Source organism: Oncorhynchus tshawytscha, linkage group LG09 (genome assembly GCF_018296145.1).
Source record: "Oncorhynchus tshawytscha isolate Ot180627B linkage group LG09, Otsh_v2.0, whole genome shotgun sequence".
NCBI lineage: Eukaryota > Metazoa > Chordata > Actinopteri > Salmoniformes > Salmonidae > Oncorhynchus > Oncorhynchus tshawytscha.
In genome coordinates, this window is record NC_056437.1 from 38,684,509 (window position 1) to 38,705,438 (window position 20,930).

General features: G+C 40.7%; 1 protein-coding gene and 1 long non-coding RNA gene across 3 annotated transcripts in view; both read right to left on the reverse strand.

The window, feature by feature from the left end:
- mcama (melanoma cell adhesion molecule a) overlaps positions 1–14,176 on the reverse strand; it is a 60,450-nt gene extending 46,274 nt beyond the window's left edge. The window contains exon 1 of one of the 2 annotated variants that reach the window (XM_024431883.2): positions 13,897–14,176. In XM_024431883.2, coding sequence (XP_024287651.1) covers positions 13,897–13,960 — 64 coding nt within the window. In that variant the 5' untranslated portion in view covers positions 13,961–14,176. The remainder of the gene's footprint in view (positions 1–13,896) is intronic. The other variant, XM_024431884.2, reaches the window with a different exon arrangement.
- Positions 14,177–16,814: 2,638 nt separating this feature from the next.
- Positions 16,815–19,394, reverse strand: LOC121847310. Its single transcript, XR_006084194.1, has 3 exons — positions 19,111–19,394; positions 17,302–17,418; positions 16,815–17,089 (listed from the first exon to the last, which is right to left on the reverse strand). It is a non-coding gene; the product is annotated as an uncharacterized LOC121847310 (long non-coding RNA).
- Positions 19,395–20,930: the final 1,536 nt, after the last annotated feature.

Here is a 20,930-nt window from a genome sequence, read left to right on the forward strand (position 1 = left end):
GTCATGGCTTTAGAAGCTTCTGAACATAATTTGAGTCAATTGGAGGTGTATCTGTGGATGTATTTCAAGGCCTACCTTCAAACTCAGTGCCTCTTTGCTTGACATCACGGGAAAATCAAAAGAAATCAGCCAAGACCTCAGAAAATGTTTTGTTGACCTCCACAAGTCTGGTTCATCCTTGAGGAGGCACGTTCATCTTACAAACAAATGTATAAACACCTGGGACCAAGGTACCTAGAGATTAAACTTTGATGCAAATCAATCCCAGAACAACAGCAAAGGACCATGTGAATATGCAGGAGGAAACAGGTACAAAATATCTATATCCACAGTAAAACGAGTCCTATATTGACATAACCTGAAAGGCCACTCAGCAAGGAAGAAGCCACTGCTCCAAAACAGCCATAAAAAAGAAAAATGTCCTCTGGTCTGATGAAACTAAAATAGAACTGTTTGGCCATAATGACCATTGTTATGTTTGGAAGAAACAGGGGGAGGCTTGCAAGCCGAAGAACACCATCCCAACCGTGAAACACAGGGGTGGCAGCATCATGTTGTGGGGGTGCTTTACTGCAGATGGGAGAGGTGCACTTCACAAAATAGATGGCATCATGAAGCAGGAAAATTATGTGGATATATTGAAGTTGTGGAAAAATGGCTTAAGGACAACAAAGTCAAAGTACAGGAGTGGCCATCACAAAGCCCTGACCTCAATCCCATAGAAAATATGTGGGCAGAACTGAAAAAGTATGTGCGAGCAAGGAGGCTAACTAACCTGACTCAGTTACACTAGCTCTGTCAGGAGGAATGGGCCAAAATTCACCCAACTTATTGTAGGAAGCTTGTGGAAGGCTACCCAATACATTTGACCCAAGTTAAACAATTTAAAGGCAATGCTACCAAATACTAATTGAGTGTAAACTTCTGACCCACTGGGAATGTGATGAAAGAAATAAAAACTGAAATAAATAATTCTCTATACTATTATTCTGACATTTCACATTCTTAAAATAACTTGCTGATCCTAACTGACCTAAGAAAGGGAATTTTTACTAGGATTAAATGTCAGGAATTGTGAAAAACTGAGTTTAAATGTATTTGGCTAAGGTGTATGTAAACTTGCGACTTCAACTGTATCAGGGGTCTCTATATTGCGACCATTTTACTCGCTGTTTATGAGTTTGACAAGGCGGACTTTAGTGTGTAATTAACTGCTAAAGTCCCACAGTGACCCGCCACAGAAAAACAAGACCTCCCTTCAAGTCCTGTTGTCAGGAAGGACGAGCCAGATATGAAATCTGGGAGACAGCTGGGAGGAAACTCAAGATAAGTTACAAGGAGCTGCTCTCTCCTCTAAATCCAAAAAAGAGCAAACATATTTTTTACTTATGCTGTTAAAGCAGCATGTGTTCTATTTTCATTCCAAATTAAAAAATACACAGAGGTCATATACACCAAACAGCTGTTTTGTCAGTTCTGATTGTAAGCATTGTATTTCCAAGCAGGGAGTGCTTGCATTGCTAAAGACAAATGGGTACAAGGTGTTTGATGACAACATATTATTGGTCTCTGCATTCTAAAATATGCCATTGAATGTACCATGATGTATTTAGGACATAAGCAGAGTTCTTATGACAAATTTCAGGTGTACATATCTCCTGCAAGATACGTTTCAGGGTTTAAACCTGAGTTGAGCCTTGGGTCACATTACAACTTCCACATTACTGGTTTTCAAAAAGTACCACAGAGAAGTGCCTCAGATCCATAAGCAACTTTGTGCTCAAGTATATTTTAAATTCCATCTGCTAAACAAAATCCATGTGTCACTGCCAGGCTACTCCTCTGTTTCTAGGTCTAATCTGGTAACACAGACTGCCTCAGTTTATTATCACATTTCCTGGACCCTTCAAACGACGTTAAACTTAAATGGAACTCGAGAAAAACAGACACACTTGGAGAGCAAATGTCCCCTCAAGTTTACTCCAAACTGGCTGAGTTTTGTAGTAGTTTTGTGCACTGACACTCTGAAGCACCCCAGAACAGTTGTCTCGACATAAATTTCACCACACTAAATGACACATTACAGAGCCTGTCATAAACTAAAGTGGTTACTAATGTGGTTACATAAAGTCTTCTCTAAAAGCTAACATTTAGTGACATGGACTCCATAATGGAATTGGAAATACACTGGGAAACATTATCAGTGAAGGTTTGTGGACGAGCTCTGAACTGACTAACCCAGAGAAACCAGGGTTGGCTGCCGAAAGCAGTTGGCTACTGAAACTGTGTTGTGATTTTCAATTAATCATTTGCATCTGAGAGACTGTGTGTGTGCGAGGCAAAATTCTGAAAAGAGGAAATTATTTTCCTCATCCTATTACGTTCTTTCCTTTGCTTCCTTTTTGTCATTATGCGTCTGTTTCACTCCAAGCATCATGGTATTTCTGCTCGTCTTTTTAAAATGACTTCACAAGGATGAGTGGGATGAATTAATGCATATTTTATTATAAGATATACGATTCCGGTTCTCCTTGGAAAATCAGCTGTACTGGAAGGATAAGAGGGTTCATTGTCCCACATTCATCAACGCGTCTAGCTAAATATCACTAAATGCTAAATGGAAAACACATGCTCACACAGATTTTAGTGACAGACTTCTATAGATAATGCAAACAAATTGCTGAGTGCAGTAATATTCTGGATTACTTCCATTATTTGATCATCAACACGTAGTCCCCCCCCATCTCTGTCCCCTCTCTCATGATCCCCTTGAGACACACTTAAACAAAGAGGTCTGCCCCATGGGTGTCTGGGCCAATGACACGGTGGATGAATAAATGCCCTGAAACTCATAGAACGTCCATCCAGCCAGTCCTTCAATAATTACCCTATGAGCCTCCTGAGGGTATAGGAACACAGAAAACAAAGTTGTTTAGCCTAATTTTGCCCTTTGTCATCGCAATGCTCATTGCCCTCTGCCTCAGCACGTGTGCTAGTCAAGTAGCCATAGGGCAACCTTAACACATAACCACCACGGTGTGGCTGTTTTTACTTTCTGCTCATTGTTGCATGGCATGCAAGTGCAATCCATAGAACTGCATGAAGACACTGCCAAATCCAGAGAAAGCCCTGGGAACCACTTCGCCTCTTGACAAAACTCCGAAAAGTGACCACAGCGTGAACTTTGATCTCACACCAACTGAATCAGGGTGGGTGGATCCTCTACAAAAGCTCTTTCCAGTGTTTAAGGATTTTTATTGCACTATTCCACTATTCCAGAGTTATTCTGATAAGGTGCTTTCTTAACAGCAAATATCATGGCCTAGAAGGATAAAAGTTATTTTGAACAAGCAAAGCTATTGCAGATATTGAACTATGGAACACTTTGGCCCATTTGCATCTGACCATGGTGGATGTCAAATGTTTTTCTTTCCTTTGGAAAATCGATTCACTATGCTGACAAAGTGGTCACTTTGAGACAAGCCATTCTACAGATGACAGAAATTAATGTACTATAAGCAGCATTTCCTGTAACAGACCAATTCCATCTCTGACACCAAAGAAACTGATGGAACATCTCATAAATTGACACCCTATCCCCAAACATACTGTCACTAAGCTATATCAGATGCTAAGTTTCCCTCAGTCACATTCCAATGAAGGTACCTTCACACCATTAATCCTAAGGGGCCACCCACTAAACACCATAACACAAATAATTTTGTCAATGGTAAGGACAGTACGAAAGTGAAAGAGGACAAATACAGAAACAGACGCTTTTCCTCAAAGAGCCAGTGTAAACATGAATATTTATGTACATATGCACAGCCTTTATGCCTATCTGTCATTTTGCCAAAGCTGCCATTACATACTCATCCGGGAATCATTTTAATTAGGTGAGGCACATGTGAAAGTTTGGGATGAGAGCTGCTGGTGGCAGGAATTTGGCATGGTGCCAGAAAAAGCATCATGTGTTTCACCAATTGGCTTCTCGTATTCACCTGTCTCTGCTTAGGCCCTGCACTAAGAGTCAATCTGTCAAGGGTTTAAAATGGAGCCAGCTAGCGTCTAAGAAGCAAGGTAGCATGGTTAGTGTCATAGCTTCTTTCCACTGGGGTTCTTGACAACTCAAAGTACCCTTGCTGAATAGAATTCTTAGTTTGGTTTGGCTGACAATATCGAAAACCATGCAAAAACTGGGCCAGCTCTTTGAGTTCCGCTGGTTTCCTAATGTTTATTTGAAAAACTGCCTCCGGAGAGCAGGACTGAGGAAAACCACTGCCGGGGCTATATTCAGATAAAGAATATTCATGAAGTTCAAACCTGCAATGAGCCCATTGTGCAAAAAAGCAGTTAATTTGCACACAAAAGCTCTTTCTTTCAGGGGGATTTTTTTATTATTGCAATTTGAGCCAAGAAATTTGGTAAAAAGACACAAAAAACATACTCCTCACAAATTTGTCTTGGAGACTTTCTGCGAATCTGATAGCATATTCCAAATTGAAAGTAAGTCATTGGTTAAACTGGTATCTTGACATAACCCCAAGAACAAAAGGAGTTAGCAAAGACTCATTCCTCAAGACAAGGATATGGTTTAAGGGTATGTTCAGAGAGAGCATTCAGAGAAGAAGGTTGGGAGTTGCATTGTTCTATGACGAAACATTATCATATCTATTACAATAGAGTCCAGACCAAAGAGGAAAGTAGAACCTCTATCTTATGACACATTGCCTTGGTCGAATTTCACAAACCCTCAAGAGTGTGTCCCTTGAGCATTAAGGACAATAGGTGAAGCTAAGTCAAGCTCACATTCCAGCACCCTCACAGCATACTTAAAGCTTTAAGCCCATGTGACTGTGAGTAGTTTTTTACCTATCAAACTGGGCAGTATTACTGCATGTCCCCAGCACTTACATTAAATGTACTCTGGGGAGACAATGCTTACATAGAACATTGGAGTCACACATTTAAGGTTTTATGAATATTTGATAATTATTTTGCAATATTTGTCAATATCCAGGCTGTATCACAACCGGAGTCCCAAAGGGCGGCACACAATTGGCCCAGCGTCATCCGGGTCTGGCCGGTGTAGGCCGTCATTGTAAATAAGAATTTGTTCTTAACTGACTTGCTTAGTTAAATAAAGGTTATATTTCAACAACAAAAAATTATAATAATATATATTTTTTAATGGTTTAACATACAGTAACAGAAGCTGAGGGAAGTCAGTTGTGGACAAAACAAAATAACTACTGGGACTGTTCTGAAAACAACCCCTACCTATATATCTTCTATCTTCAGTCACAGGTGATGTTTTAGCAACAAAAAAAATGTTTGTATAAATAGGGGAGTTCTAAACTGACTAAGACAATTATTAGAAAAAAATGTATCTATTCAAACTGTTTGGAAAGGTGCACGATACCAAGTTACTCTAGACTGCCTATGTCTGTCACGCAGACTACGCTCTTAACTTCTGATCAATCGATCTGGACATGATATCAGCCTTCTCTCTGCTGCCTATTCACAGTACAAACGAAGGGAATAATAATCCCAGGCCAAGACGACCACAAAGTGCCACGTAGCAAACAAATGTCCTTGAATACACTCAATAAATGAAAGGAATTTAAATTACAATTCATATCAACAATGAATCTCTCTTTGACATGGCTGCACATTGCCCCACACCTCCACCCTGTCTGTCCCTTTATCTAAAAACCACTTGTGCTATTATTCTGCTTTGGGTATTTCTATGTTAATCAATACTGTTTACTACAGCAACAGAAACACAGAGGCCTGGCAGCCTCAGGCTCAATCCACCAGGGATACCAGCCAAACAAAGACAAGGGGGGTAGAAAGTGGGAACAAGGGGAGGGGGGTTAGGCATGAGAGATGTGTGGGAGGACATGTTTTTGACTGCAGAGGATAGGGGGTGGAGGATTGGAGGGGGAGTTCCACTGTGGTGTATGTTTTCTGTGTAACCTGAGCAGCGTAGTACCCCCCTCCCCTGCCAATTCCCCCTCCAAAATCTGCATTGTCTGTGAATTGGGTGCCAGGTGTGTGCAGCTGCTGGTTGTTGAACTGTGTTTGAGAGACTTGGGGCAAAAGAAGAACAATGGGGGGCTTTTCAGCAAGATCTCTGAGTCCCTTCGGAATCATTGGGATCTCTGCCAGGGCCGAGATCCTGGCCCAAGAGAGTTGCCCAAGAGAGTGCCATGTGTCCCACAGATGGGCACTCCAATATGAGGGGACATACTGTACAGACAAGATGGCTAATATTGCCCAAAGATAGCTCAGGCACTAGCTTTAATGGCTATAATGGCATAAAAATGAGGCGACCCAGACTAATGCCTACCATCGATGTACTGTTATACACATTTACAATGCTAATAGACCGTTAATACCAATGTAATTAACACAGCTGTGGGCTTCTCAGGGCTCTGCCCTGAGAAAACCACAAGCAAAGAACATTCACAGTGTAACCTACTAAGACATTTGTCAACTATACAAAGACATGTTTGCAAACAGCTGGACGCAAAGCTTTTGGTATACAAACTTCCTTTCGTACCACCAACAAGGTGTGAAAGTCCTAAGCACTGGCACCCTACTGCTTTTTTCCTGAAATGAACAGGAAAATAAATGTTTTCGCAACAGCAGTATGCATTATGTGGTTTTTCTACAGAGTGCTAGATTTGCCCTGAAAGAGTGACTGCCCTGGTATCTGTCAATGATAAATTCTTCACCCCCTGGATGCACTTGGATGATTGTTATTCACTCTCACGCCCAATTATCATAGTTGATCTCCCCGTCTGACTTTGATAAACAACCAGTATTTTTCAAGGATCTAGATACTCCAAGGCTAAAACTTCCGGTGTAACATCTGGCCATGATTGGGTGTCCCATAGGGCGGTGCACAATTGGCCCAGCGTTGTCCGGGTTTGGCCGTCAATGTAAATAAGAATTTGTTCTGAACTGACTTGCCTAGTTAAATAAAGGTTAAATAAAAAAAAATTAATTAAATTCTCATGAAAGAGGTGCCCTGAATAAAACAGTTAAATCTCAAGCAGTTTCTTGTCGGTTTTATGGCACGAATGCGATATGTCAATGCTGAGGAAATTTCCTCCAAGAGGGCAGGGATAAATCTAACCACTTCATAAAGAGCAGCTGAAATCCCACACTAAAATCAATAAGCCACATTCTGGAGATACTGTATGCATGGCTAAGCCCTCAGCTCAGGCCGGGGTGCCCTGACTGCTGGATGCCTCTTTGATATACTGTCTGTGCCTGGTTTATTTTTTTATAGTGTGGCAAAGACGTTCAACCAAAATCTAAAGCTATGGGTATGTAACCACAATCATTTGTGGGTGGGCTTACAACGAAAGTATCATGCTTCTAAAGTGCAAGAGGTCCAATAGAGAAGGTAAAACCAAACAAACCAAGACTATCTTGTCTTCAGATCAGCACACAGCCTCTAGACCCCTGTCTACAGGTCTAGATGGATTTGGGATTAGGATGACCCCCCTTCTATAATCAAAGCCCAGGTGGAGCAACATGGGGCCCTTAGAAGCTCCTACTCATTGTTTTGGTCCACACTTCAGCGGGCAACTTCAAATGGTGCAGGGGGGTGGACCGATTTGGGGCTTCCCTCAGTCTCCGTACTCCTGTCTCACCTCATCATTGCTCAGGGGGCTTATCACAGCAAGGCTCAGGGCCTAACTCCATGGCTCCTTGGCCTTGATGAATGAGCCTCCAGAATGAGAGGTGTCATGGTCGTCTCAGCTCCTGAATGCAGCTGTCAAGGCTGTAGACGTCCGAGGTCAATCAAAATAAAAGATCCGGAAGTTTCAATTAATGGTTTGGTAAAGTCCCAGCACCAAGCAAAAAGTAATTGGCAATGTAAACTGCGATGCTTGGCCAAAAAAGTCTGCTGAGATGTGCTGCAAGTAGATTAGTGCAGAGTGCACCAACAAAAAGACTTTAAGCTTTGAGACATTCTATTATCTACTCGATATCAAATAGGCCTATCAGTTCAAGAGCATATTTGCGACCAATACCATTTTTGGTGTACATTTTTGTCAGTATTTCCATCAGTATCAGTACTATTTCAAGGCCCTGTTTGAAGCCCATGGGCTCAGACAGCACCCTCTCTCTAATGAACACAAAGAGTCAGTATATTTGAATATTTGCCTGCCGTGGCTAGCTGTCACTCAGGCTAAAGCAGTAATGCTGTGTGGACGAGGCCCACAGGAGCACACATCCCAGCTGCCTTTGTACAGCACACGGCAAATCCACCAAATTTCCACAGCTGCCCATTTCTGTAACGGAAGAGACATGAAAAAAAGATAGGTAAAGTCAAGAAAGGTGCCTATTGGCATTGTATGTTCTCATGGCATTGAGAAGTGTCTGACTGCTGGAGCTAGAAGACCATTGTTCAGCTAAACTTCTGTTCTTTCACTCTTGGCCTCAAAAAAGAAGACTTCATTTTATAGATTATGCTCCTCCTCTGTAGGAAAGTGTAACCGATGTGAAATGTGAAATGGCTAGCTAGTTAGCGGTGATGCACGCTAATAACATTTCAATCGGTGATGTCACTCGCTCTGAGACCTGAAGTAGTTGTTCCCCTTGCTCTGCAAGGGCCGTGGCGTTTATGGCGCAATGGGTAACGATGCTTCGTGGGTGTCAGTTGTCTGTGTATGCAGAGGGTCCCTGGTTTGAGCCCGGGGCAAGGAGACAGGCGAAAGCTAAACTGTTACATTGATGCTGTTGACCCGGATCACTGGTTGCTGCAGAAAAGGAGGAGGTCAAAAGCGGGGTGAGTGTAACCGATGTGAAATGGCTAGCTAGTTAGCGGTGGTGCACGCTAATAGCGTTTCAATCGGTTCTCCACTTATTACCAGTATAAACTGCACCTGTTTGAACTCGTTACCTGTATAAAAGACACCTGTCCACACACTCAATCGAACAGACTCCAACCTCTCCACAATGGCCAAGACCAGAGAGCTGTGTAAGGACATCAGGGATACACTATTCCCAGTTAAGAAGTTTTAGGTAGTAGTTATTATAGGACTATTTCTATCTATACCATTTGTATTTCATATACCTTTGACTATTGGATGTTCTTATAGGCACTATAGTATTGCCATCCTAATCTCAGGAGTTGATAGGCTTGTAGTCATAAACAGTGCAATGCTTGAAGCATTGCGAAGAGCTGCTGGCAAACGCAGGAAAGTGCTGTTTGAATGAATGCTTACAAGCCTGCTGCCTACCACCGCTCAGTCAGACTGCTCTATCAAATATCAAATCATAGACTTAATTATAATATAATAAACACACAGAAATACGAGCCTTAGGTCCTTAATATGGTCAAATCCGGAAACTATCATTTCGAAAACAAAATGTTAATTATTTCAGTAAAATACGGAACCGTTCTGTATTTTATCTAACGGGTGGCATCCCTAAGTCTAAATATTGCTGTTATATTGCACAACCTTCAATGTAATGTAATAATTATGTGCAATTCTGGCAAATTAATTACGGTTTTGTTAGAAAGAAATGGTCTTCAGACAGTTCGCAACAAGCCAGGCGGCCCAAACTGCTGCATATGAGTTCACAGTTGTCTTGAACGCACTGAAGTCGGAGATTTCCGAGTTTCCGGTTGTCTTGAACACGGCATTAGTCTCAGCAAAGGGAGGGAGAGAGCAGCAGACGGTCCGCCTCTCACGGTCCCTGCCTACTCTCTTCTTCCTTTCCTCCGAAGAGACTGACCTGATGGCGAAACTCTAGTCGCACCACATCTGTCTCAGGCACATATTCATGTTGTTCCTATCACCAGAGAAAATGAAATATCGATATTAAAATAGACATGACAATGCGAGCTGCTAATTATAATAAAGGGCAGGGCTATCGATACACTTGGCTACTCATTCATTGCAGCTGCAGCGCAAGTGGAAGTAGAGAGAAGCAAGTTGTATGTTTGTAATAGTGTTGAATAAAAACAGTGTTACCAGTGCTGAATAAAACTTACGACATGAACTCACTCCTAAAAACTGCACCTCTTTGCTGTATTCTTTGACAGACTCTCTCTGGTCATGGATTTAAAAGTTATTAAACCTCACGTAGGCTAGTATCAAACTTTGTTGTGGCCGGGGTCATGAAAACTGTGGAAGCTGCAGGTGGGCATGGTAATTTGAACTATCGATTGGCCAGTGCAGCAGGCACACTCCATTTAGCCACAGATCTCCCGGTCCACCGGGAAGGCGGAGTTTGTCTTTTCAGACAAATTAAATAGTTTAAAATGGGAACACTTTGCCTACCTGGTGCACAGGGCTTCTGAATGAAGTGTACCCACCGCCAACAGCGCAACACACAAAAAAGGTATGCAACCCTTCATCGTTGGCTTTTCTACAAAAATGTTTGGTGATCGACTAGGAATGCCAGTTGGCATGACCAGCTGGTGACCACTGATTTAGACCATCCAGAATGAATTATCCTGTTGCTGCCCCCTGTTGGATGTCTATGACATTACATCATATGGTGACTGAAGTGACGATTAACATTCAATTGCATTATGCTCCAATGAGCATGCCGAGTTCCCCCATCAGCAAGTGACATGTCGATATCTCAGCCAGGGGCTCTGGTTAATAACATTATATCTTATCTAGATGTACGCCAGAGACCCACTAGCAGCTGTGTATTACTATGCCATGAATGTTTACATTCATGATGAATAGTGTGTAATCTGGGGAGCTGTTCAAATGGATTTTAGGGAGGGCTGAGGGCTCCTTTCCTCACTAAAAGAATGACTGCCAAAATGAAGAAAAGTTTTATTCTGTCTCAAAAAACTCTCTCGCTCCCTCCCCCCTCTTTCTAGAAGAAGGAGATCATTGAAGATGTGAAGTGAACATCTTCCTCCACCAAAGAGCCTTTGAAAAGGTCCATTGAATTTCCTTCTGTTGTTTCAAAAGCGTCCTTTAAGATGCCTTCTTTAATTTCATTTTTTGGGTCATCTGAGTTCAGTCCCAAATACATACTTAAAGGACTATAATAATATAATAATAAGGTTTTAAACTGTAAGGAGAAGCAGTGCTCCATTGTTGACGAACCTAGCAGTGTGCAAAGAATGGTCTCTGAGGGGGAACAGCATCCCATTGTGCTTCCATCAGCAGAGGTCAGGGGCTGCTCCATCAAGCAGGAAGCAGGCTGCTTAATGAGTGGGCATAGGCCTACTGAAGCTCCTATGATGGGGGCCAGTAATGTACTTCCATATTCCAATGATGGCTTAATTTCAAGTTCATTATTTCCTTCATCTAAATTATTATTAGAATCTATTCGGAACTGGGAGAATGCATCAAGAAATATGGAGAGAAATGCAACCCAAAATGCAACCATACAAATAACGGCAGGTTATGTATCATTCAAAGAAAGCCAGGCCTGTTTTCTCTGCTCAGTGAGCACTACCTTCTTGTTTTTTGTTTTGATGATTTGGTTCTCTAAAACTTAATTAAAGAATCTCCTACCTTAGGAGCCTGATTATAGATTTTGTGTCAGTTACTGTTAGTTCTGAAATTACCTCATGTTTTGAGTTACATTAAAAGGCAGGCACAAACTAGGCATGCATGTTCGATATCAATTCTGTTTAACCTGTATTTTTCAATATTCACACAGTAGGCCAATTTTGTTGAATTCCTTGTATTGAAATGCAGTTATCTTCTATTAAGAATTTGTAATACAAGTACCTTGATTAAGGAGCGAACCCTTTTTTTCAATTTTCGCCAAAATGACATACCCAAATCTAACTGCCTGTAGCTCAGGACCTGAAGCAAGGATATGCATATTCTTGATACCACTTGAAAGGAAACACTTTGAAGTTTATGGAAATGTGAAGTTAATGTAGGAGAATATGACACATTAGATCTGGTAAAAGATAATACAAAGAAAAAAGTGTTTATTTTATTTTGTTCCATCATCTTTGAAATGCAAGAGAAAGGTCCAAATGTATTATTCCAGCTTAGGCACAATTTCGATTTCGGCCACTAGATGGCACCAGTGTATGTGCAAAGTTTTAGACTGATCCAATGAGCCATTGTATTTCTGTTCAAAGTGTTGTATCAAGTCTACCCAAATGGGCCTAATTGGTTTATTGATACATTTTCAAGTTCATAACTGTGCACTCTCCTCAAACAATAGCATAGTATTCTTTCACTGTAATAGCTACTGTAAATTGGACAGTGTAGTTAGATTAAAAATGCTAAATGAGGATGGGAATCCTACTCACAACCGTCCCTGTTTAGGTTCTCCAGAGGGGCCAAGGGTTTCTATCTTTAGTCAATAATCCAAAAACAAACAGCTTTACCTCATCTCTCAGGGGGGTGAGGAGGATTAAGTGGAGATGACCCAATTAAGACAAGGTTAAAAGAGGAAAAAACTGTGTTCGGAGGCTAAATTAAGGATAAGGCCAGAGCAGAGTGAGTGTTGTCCTGTTGTGAAGTGGTGGAGGGAGAGGGGGAGAATCAATCAAATGTATTTATAAAGCCCTTTTTACATCAGCCGATGTCACAAAGTGCTATACAGAAACCCAGCCTAAAACCCCAAACAGCAAGCAAAGCAGATGTAGAAGCAAGAGAGGGAGGGCCACACCATACTCAGGTAGATTAATGAACAGGTGACAGGTCCGTGGAAGTGTTTCCCCTATATGCATTTAGCAGCAGCACACCAGGATATGCATTTTGCAGCTGCACACCATGAGGATTTAGTGGATGGGGAGGAAAGGTTGTGGGGGTCTAGTGACCAGCAGGGTCAGACCATGAAAAGAGCACTCACACACACTGTTAAGGTGAGCTGCACTTAGTAAAAGCAACACTCAAACCCAACCCATCTTCGCTTAGAGCGTGCATGCACACATACATACACTTGCATGCACAAATACAAACTCACTGTCCCGTAATTTCTTATGATTTTTTATCAAAGCTGGCAAAGTACACACAACACAGCTCTAAACATATATATATACATATATATATATATATATATATATATATATATATATATATATATATACACACATACATATATATATATATATATATATATATATATATATATATATATATATATATATATATTTTTTTTTTTTTTTTTTTTATATATATATATTTTTTTTAAGGCGCGTGGTTGCCCGAGAGATGAAAAACACAGATATGCCATTGATAGCTCTGGAAAAGCAACTCCTAATTAAACCATGTAAACCTCTTGATCGTTGGAGAGGGCTGTCTGACATTTAAAACCAGCAAATATCATATGATAATATTGGTGAGCAAAATATGTTCATAATGCAAAAACACAACAAGGTTTTAATACCCAGAATTCCACATTTAACACGTGCATGATGATTGACAACGTGATTTCATAGTCACACTGGCCATGGTGCCAATTTAGCAACTGCAATTAAAACCGTATAACTAAAGTAAAGGTTCAGTTAACTCTGGCTACGTCAAGTTTTTTCTAGTTTGGGAAAGGGACGCTTTTTCATTTCCCAAAAACATGCGACTCCAACGGTTCACATTACAACATTTGCATTTTGTACAGTTGCACTTGCTCCTAAAATAAGCAACAACATCTTAACTAAAAGTGTGTAGCCTATTATTTCTAAATAACTGTCCACAGCTTCGCAGAAGAGTCAAATATATGCTACTAGGTTTTAATGTGACTGCAACGAAATAAATTCAATTTACATTAAAAACAGCCAAATATCGAAAGCCAAGGTTAGGCTGCTACAGCATCCCTCACTCAGTCGAAGTGCATCCCATTCAAACGGTACCCCTTGTAAACATTCGTTAAATCCGCGAGAAAAGTTTCCCAAAATCTAAAACAAAGAAAACATACGTTATTTGTCTTACTTACCATTCCATCTGAGGGAACAAACAAGAAGAAACACCAATATGAACGAGTTCTTTGGGAAAGCCATGCTGTTCCTCCCGTCTTATCCAGTCCTTTCAAAATGAAACGTAGTTAGTCAACTTGGTCCGCGCGCACAAAGAAAGAGCGAGTCAAGTCTGGACGGCTGTGAAGGAAAGGGAGGGAGGGAGTCGTGTTGCAGAAGGTTTGTCGTCTATTGTACTGTAGTACTGTAGTACTTTGATTTCCAAATTCCATCCCCCCTCCTCTTGTATTTAGTGGGTAACGGTAACACGATTGCTTTTCTTGCGAGAAAATGTATCTATAACAGTAGGGACGCTAAGCCTATCATCATTGCCTGGAATAACACCTCTTGGCCAAAATGGTATTCTCTCATTTGGCTATATTTACATTGGGGTGTATAAGTAACTAGGTGCTTTGATAAATGAGAAAATGTGATTTATTGTGCACATTAACCCTAAACCATTTCTATGATGATATACCTCATGAATAATAATCCAATCATGAAATGCAAGGACGTAAAAGGATTGGAACAATCAATTCACATTCTATTCCATTAAAATAATCCTTTGTTCTCTCTACAGGTAGAAATACTGTACATTTGAAAAATATTGGAAGAAATACATTGTCCACCAATGGGTCCTTGTAAACATAGTAGTGACCCCAACTCTCCACCCTAGTAAAGGGGCTTCTCTGGGGCGGATCAGTTTACAGGTCGTTAACAACCTCTGTTTTTTTCATCACTGGACTGTCACCTCAGCTAACAGCTGCAGCAGAGAGGGGCTCCAGAGTAAGGCTCCCACTCCAGCTGTCCTGCGGGGTTGGGTCCCCATCTATAGATCACTACTAGCCTGGCCTGGGACACATTGCAGGGGAATATAGGGTTACAAATGGAGGGAAAATCAACCCATTGGGCAGAAATTAAGAACAGTCTTCAGTGGCAGTAATAGAGCTATGTTGAACAATAGATGTAACAGGACACAGTATGTTCTGTTTTTACTTTATTTGATGCTGTGCAGGATATCTTGTTCAGCAAAAAAAATTCTTTTTGATTTATTAAAGCATTCAATCTCCTCAATTATTGTATATTTAGACTTCTAAATCATATTTATACTTTATTTATACTTCTCAGAAGGACTACATCAGAAATAATGGTAAACAATTAGAGAACGTTTAGTTTTTACTCAAGATGTTCCATTTACAAAATGGGCTCTAGAGGTACCGTCTACACTGACAAAGGTACTCTCAGTGTAGTTAAGGTCACCTTCTACATCCATCACACACTCCGCATGCATCACACTGTGTGAGTGTGTTTGTTCACCTACAGATGCAAAAGCACTCATCACTGTACACAGCACCTGCAGATGCAAAAGCACTCATCACTGTACACAGCAGCAATTCACCCTGCAACCACCCCTGCCAAGTGCACCAAATCTTGGCCAGTGGATTTAGAAAGAGGGCAAAAAGGCAGAGTGTAGCACAGTCCCTTGAGGCCAAGGTACAGTCTACAGAGCAGTGAAGGCAAATCTGAAGCAAACGAGAAAGGGCCTTTGAAGTGGACATAGAGCCCAGGCCCCCTCTGAAATCCCTTATTTTCCCTGTGATAGAGGCAGAAAAAGACGATTCCATGTTGAAATGTCATTTTCTCCATCTCAAATCAATTGTATCCCTTGCACCCTTTGTCCATCTATCCCTCTCTTTTTTGATCTCTCTCTCTCTCTCTCTCTCTCTCTCTCTCTCTCTCTCCCCATGTTGTATCAGAGTTTCCCATCTGTCTCTCACACTGTTGTGTCTTTGGAGAACAAACAGAGAGGGAGGGGGAGATAGGAGGGAGTGACAGTGAGGATTTAATGGTCAAACACCATTAACACACACACTGATTATTTTACCAGGTGACAGGTGCCAGTTCAGATGATCTGCACACTCTCGTTAAGTCTCCAAGTTGACTTTTCCAGAATGATTGTGGGCTGGAAAGACAAGTGTGGTTTTTGTAGACCCAAGTACAAGTGTCTCATAAACAAGTCAAGATCACTGTGAGGAAGAAGATTGTCACTCCAGTAAAATGAGGCTCAAAAGTACAACTGGACCGATACCTCAAATCAATAAATTAAATATTCAAGAACTGACAGGTTGACAAGAGGTTGAAACTGAAATTTTCTGTTTCTTGGACATATTTTTGTAGAAAGAAATGGTTCATGGTGAATAAGATTGAAAAGTCATTTTTGAAAATTCACTATCTTGTTAGATTAATATAATGCATTTTCTGCAAATACCAGAATGATCACCATTATGACTAATCATCACATTCACAAAACAGATGTTCTGTATTCCTCACCCTAGTTTCATATGATGAATCCACTCCCGTTGGATTTACTGTTGGCATCGATATGAGTCAGAATAATTTATTCTACTGTCAAAATTGACAGCAAAGTGTAAATAGGAGAATTTTGGACATAAAGTCATTTTCGTACAAAATTGAGTTTTGTGAGACTTTTGGTCGTGACTGCATCACAACATAAATTAAGGTTGGGTATGTTTCAATCCTGCCCACAGCTGGCAGCACACAAGTAATCATCAATTCAGAGTACAGCTGCATGTGACCCAATCGTAATGTGGGTTCACTTTGGATATCTCTATGGGCTAGTTAGGGACCATCAGTAAATTACACAATGTACATGTCAAATTCTAATAGCTCCAAATTGAAACTCAGCCAACAATACATGAAAGATAAACTGAAGTTTCTATCTCACTACAGTATTTGTGCTATCCTGTCTCTTGGGCATATTTTTGAAGAAGGAAATGGTTAATGGTGAATAAGATCAAAAAGTCTATCAGGAATCAAGGTAAGACCCAGATGCGGACACGTTGAATAAACAATGGTTTAATAGTCTAAGGGGCAGGCAAGAGACAGGTCAAGGCAGGCAGGGGTCAATAATACATGGGGCAGGGTACCGGTTGGCAGGCAGGGTCGGGCAGAGTGGTCAGGCAGGTGGGTACAGAGACAGGACAGATGAGGCGAGGGTCAAAACCAGGAGAGTGAGAAAAGGAGAGGCTGGGGAAAAAACAGGATCTGACAGGACAAATGCTGGTAAGCTTGACAAACAAGATGAACTGGCAACAGACAAACAGAGAACGCAGGTATGAGTACACCAGGGATAATTGGGAAGCTGGGCGAAACCTGGAGGGGAGAGGAGACAATCACAAAGACAGGTAAAACAGATCAGGGGTGACAAAGTCATTATTTAAAATTCACTATCTTGCTAGATGAATGTAATGCATTTCCTGCAAATAATTATCACCTTTATGACTAATCATCACATTTACAAAACACATGATATCTCTATTCCTCACTCTAGTGTCATATGATGAATCCATTTCCATTGGGCTTACTGTGGTGAGGTCAGGTGCTGATGATGTGGAGTACATGAGAGGGAGAGAGATGAGCCAACAGAGGATCAGGATGAGCTCTGAGGTGTGACCGGTTTCCGTGGCTGCCTGCACAATTCCCTATCATCAAGATCACAGAATACCATGTTTTTTTTCCATGTCACTCACTTTGATTACACACACAAAGAAAATCTTCTATATAGTGCCGAATAAGGGTTATTTGGCTTGTAACCATAGCAGATCCTATTTTGATACTATATAGATACTTTTTAAAAGATTCTATTAAGCAGGGGTTCTCAAATTGGGGTCCAGGGAGGTGCTATTTTTACATGATAAAAAAAAGAACATTGTCAACAACAACAGATTAAACTAATTCATTTTGGACAAGGGTTCTGTGGAATAAGTTTAGAGGGAGTAATACAATACAATACAATGCAATATTATTAATCTACAATTTATGTTCTTAACCCTGGGCAACATGGACCTGGGAGGCTCACAGGGATATTGGTATCCACATTACTGTGGCAGGTAGCCTAGCGGTTAAGCGTGTTTCGCCAGTAACCTTAAGGTTGCTGGTTTGAATCCCTGAGCTGACAAGGTGAAAAATCTGTCAATGTGCCCTTGAGCTATGCACTTAACCCTAGTTGCTCTGGATAAGAGCATCTGCTAAATGGCAAACATACTCAAACAATTTTTCAACTCAATACTTCTTGTATTCCCCCCAAATTATATATAAAAAACAACAACATAAATGCACTGTAATTTAAGCAATTTTTCTATCTGCCTCTTGGCAAAATGTTTAGAATTGCAGGAAGTCAGTTTGGGCTGGTGGGAGGAGCTATAGGAGGACAGGCAAAATGTAATGGCAGAAATGGAATTCATGAAATCACAAACATGTGGTTCCTATGTTTGACATCATTTCCTTTATTCCATTCCAGCCTTTACTATGAGCCTGTCCTCATATATCTTCTCCCACCAGCTAAATGTTCTCTCCTAATTTTTATTTAACTATGCAAGTCACTTAAGAACAAATTCTTATTTACAATGACAGCATAGGAATAGCTGGTTAACTGCCTTGTTCATAATGACAGATTCTTACTTTGTCAGCTCAGGGATTTGATCTAGCAAGCTTTCAGTTACTGGCCCAACCCTCTAACCACTAGGCTACCTGCTGCCCCCTATGCCAAGAGGCATAGAACTAATAACTAATCATTTAGAAAACAGCCTATGTGACATCGATATGAATCAGAAACAATTATTCTTCTGTCAAAATTTACTACAAAGTGTAAATAAAGTCAGTCTCGCCCTAAACTGAGTTTTGTGAGACTTTTGGTCGTGACTGCATCGCAACACAAATTAAGTTTGGGTTGTTTCAAACCTGCCCACAGCTGGCAGCACACAACTAATCATCAATTCGGAGTGTAGCTGCATGGACCCAATCATAATGCCCGTGGAAAAATGTGGGTTCATGCTGGATACCCCTATGGGACTAGTTAGGGACAATCATTAAATTACACAATGTACATGGGACAAGATGTAAAAATTCCAATATCTCCAAATTTCAATGATTTAAAAAACTCAAACCAAATGTAAATTGCAGAAATTAATTTACAATTACTGAAAACATTTCATGAAATAGCTAAAAGTTGCCTAACTGGCCCCAGAGTTAGGATATCCAAAGTCAAACCAATTTTGCCATGGTCGCACAGCAGCCGGCTGTAGCTAATTGGCAAAATAATTTGTATAACTCAACCCACCTGCAAACACACACAAGAGTCACCCACATCAAACCACACTCTGAAACCAACTCACGTTTGAATTCAGTCGCCCGAACCTTTAAAATGTTTCTTCCCAGGGCAGGGCCCAAAACTTGGTTCGTCCGTCAATGCACTGCCGAAGTCATAGTAAAATTCGAGTTGTGTTCTGATTCTGAGGGGGTCCCTGGTGAATTTTCTATCACAAAAGGGGTACCTAGCCAGCCCCAAAGAGTTTGGAACCTTTATGGTGCTATAAAGAACCCTTTCCTAAGGTTCTATAAAGAACCATTAACAATAAAGGTTCTATATAGCATAAAAAATGGTTCCTCTATGGTTACAACCCCTTTTGGAGCTGTATAGAATCTATTTTTATGGTTCTTTATAGAACTTTTATGGAGAAGGGTTCTATAAATATACCTCAATCTCAAAAGTTCTTTGTAGATAATTTTTAAGAACCATACAGGTTTTTTTAATATTCTCGTTAGCCATATTATATTATAAAAATTCCTTGGGCGTTATTGGGTTGATTGACAATTTAAATCAGGTGTGCAACATGTAGAACAGCCGGGGTTCCTTGTGGAGAGAATTGAAAAGCATTAATTTATACCATACATGAGTATTTCACAAGACATGGCTACTGGCCCTTAGTCATATTTAATATATAACTTTGCAACACAACATATTAGAACAATTGGAATGACGCTCTCATTCATGGTTTGCTTGCACAAAAAAAAAGATGAGAGGAAACAACTTACCAAAATATTTGAATGAGCCACCACCCCTAAATTTCAATTATCACTAAACTGCAAAGAACCATCACCCTTACCAATAACCACTTGAAGAACCCTAATTTGTAAGTGTGTACAGTCACGATGGAAGTCACGATGGAAATCCCTAACAAAACTATATGTTTCACATACTCAAAACGACCATGAGAAATAGTGAATGGAGAATTAAGAGGGAAGAGCTGCTGGGATCAAAGTCATGCTAAAGGTGCTACTCTCCTGCCAAAACTTGCAATCAATACAGGAATCTTCTCAATGTTTGATTCTGATGGTTGGTGTTTGTCTTGAATAAGACCCCCACTGTATGGACTTACTCACGGTAATGATGCAGCATTGGGAATGTGTATTCTTCAGACAAAGACCACCTCCATGGCCATGCAGGTCTCACCTGAATAGTCATCTTATACCACAGCAGGAGGTGTTCTGTCGCTAGATAATGCTGATGAGATGATATCTATGACTGTGTGAGTGAGAACCCTAATGTGCCTGTTCTTAAAAAAAAGTATATATTTTGATTATATTTTCACTTTTCACTGGGTTGATTGATTTGATGGTGAATTCATTAATTAGTGATAGGGTGTAGCTGCACTTGGTCATACTCAATCACGTCGGTGTACATTTAAATTAAAATAGTGTATCTCTTTTACACCACCAAACTTTTTATTTTTACTCTTTGGTCCCCTCTTCACCTTGCTGTTACATTCAGCACCACTGTAACAAATATAAAACAACAGCACTCTACAAGACAACACAACAGCTTGTAAAGACAACACAGCTGTAGGCCTCTGGATCAAATTCGCCACAGCACCAGGTACGGCAAAGAACCTAACCCAAAATGGCACATATTGTTCAATGACATTCAGTGTGGGGCAGCTGATGTAGGCTAGTAATACAGAGCTAACATGATGATCCTGAGCATTCTCCTCCTTGTTGCCGGGAGCGGGAGCTAGCACTGGCAGGTCTGATTACACAGATTGGGAACAGAGTGTACCTCCACAGGGGTGTCAGACTCACCAGAGCCAAAAGCGAAGATGACATACAAGAGCTGAGGACAATGTCAAGGTCCTTTTTCCTCATCCCCCCCAAGTTC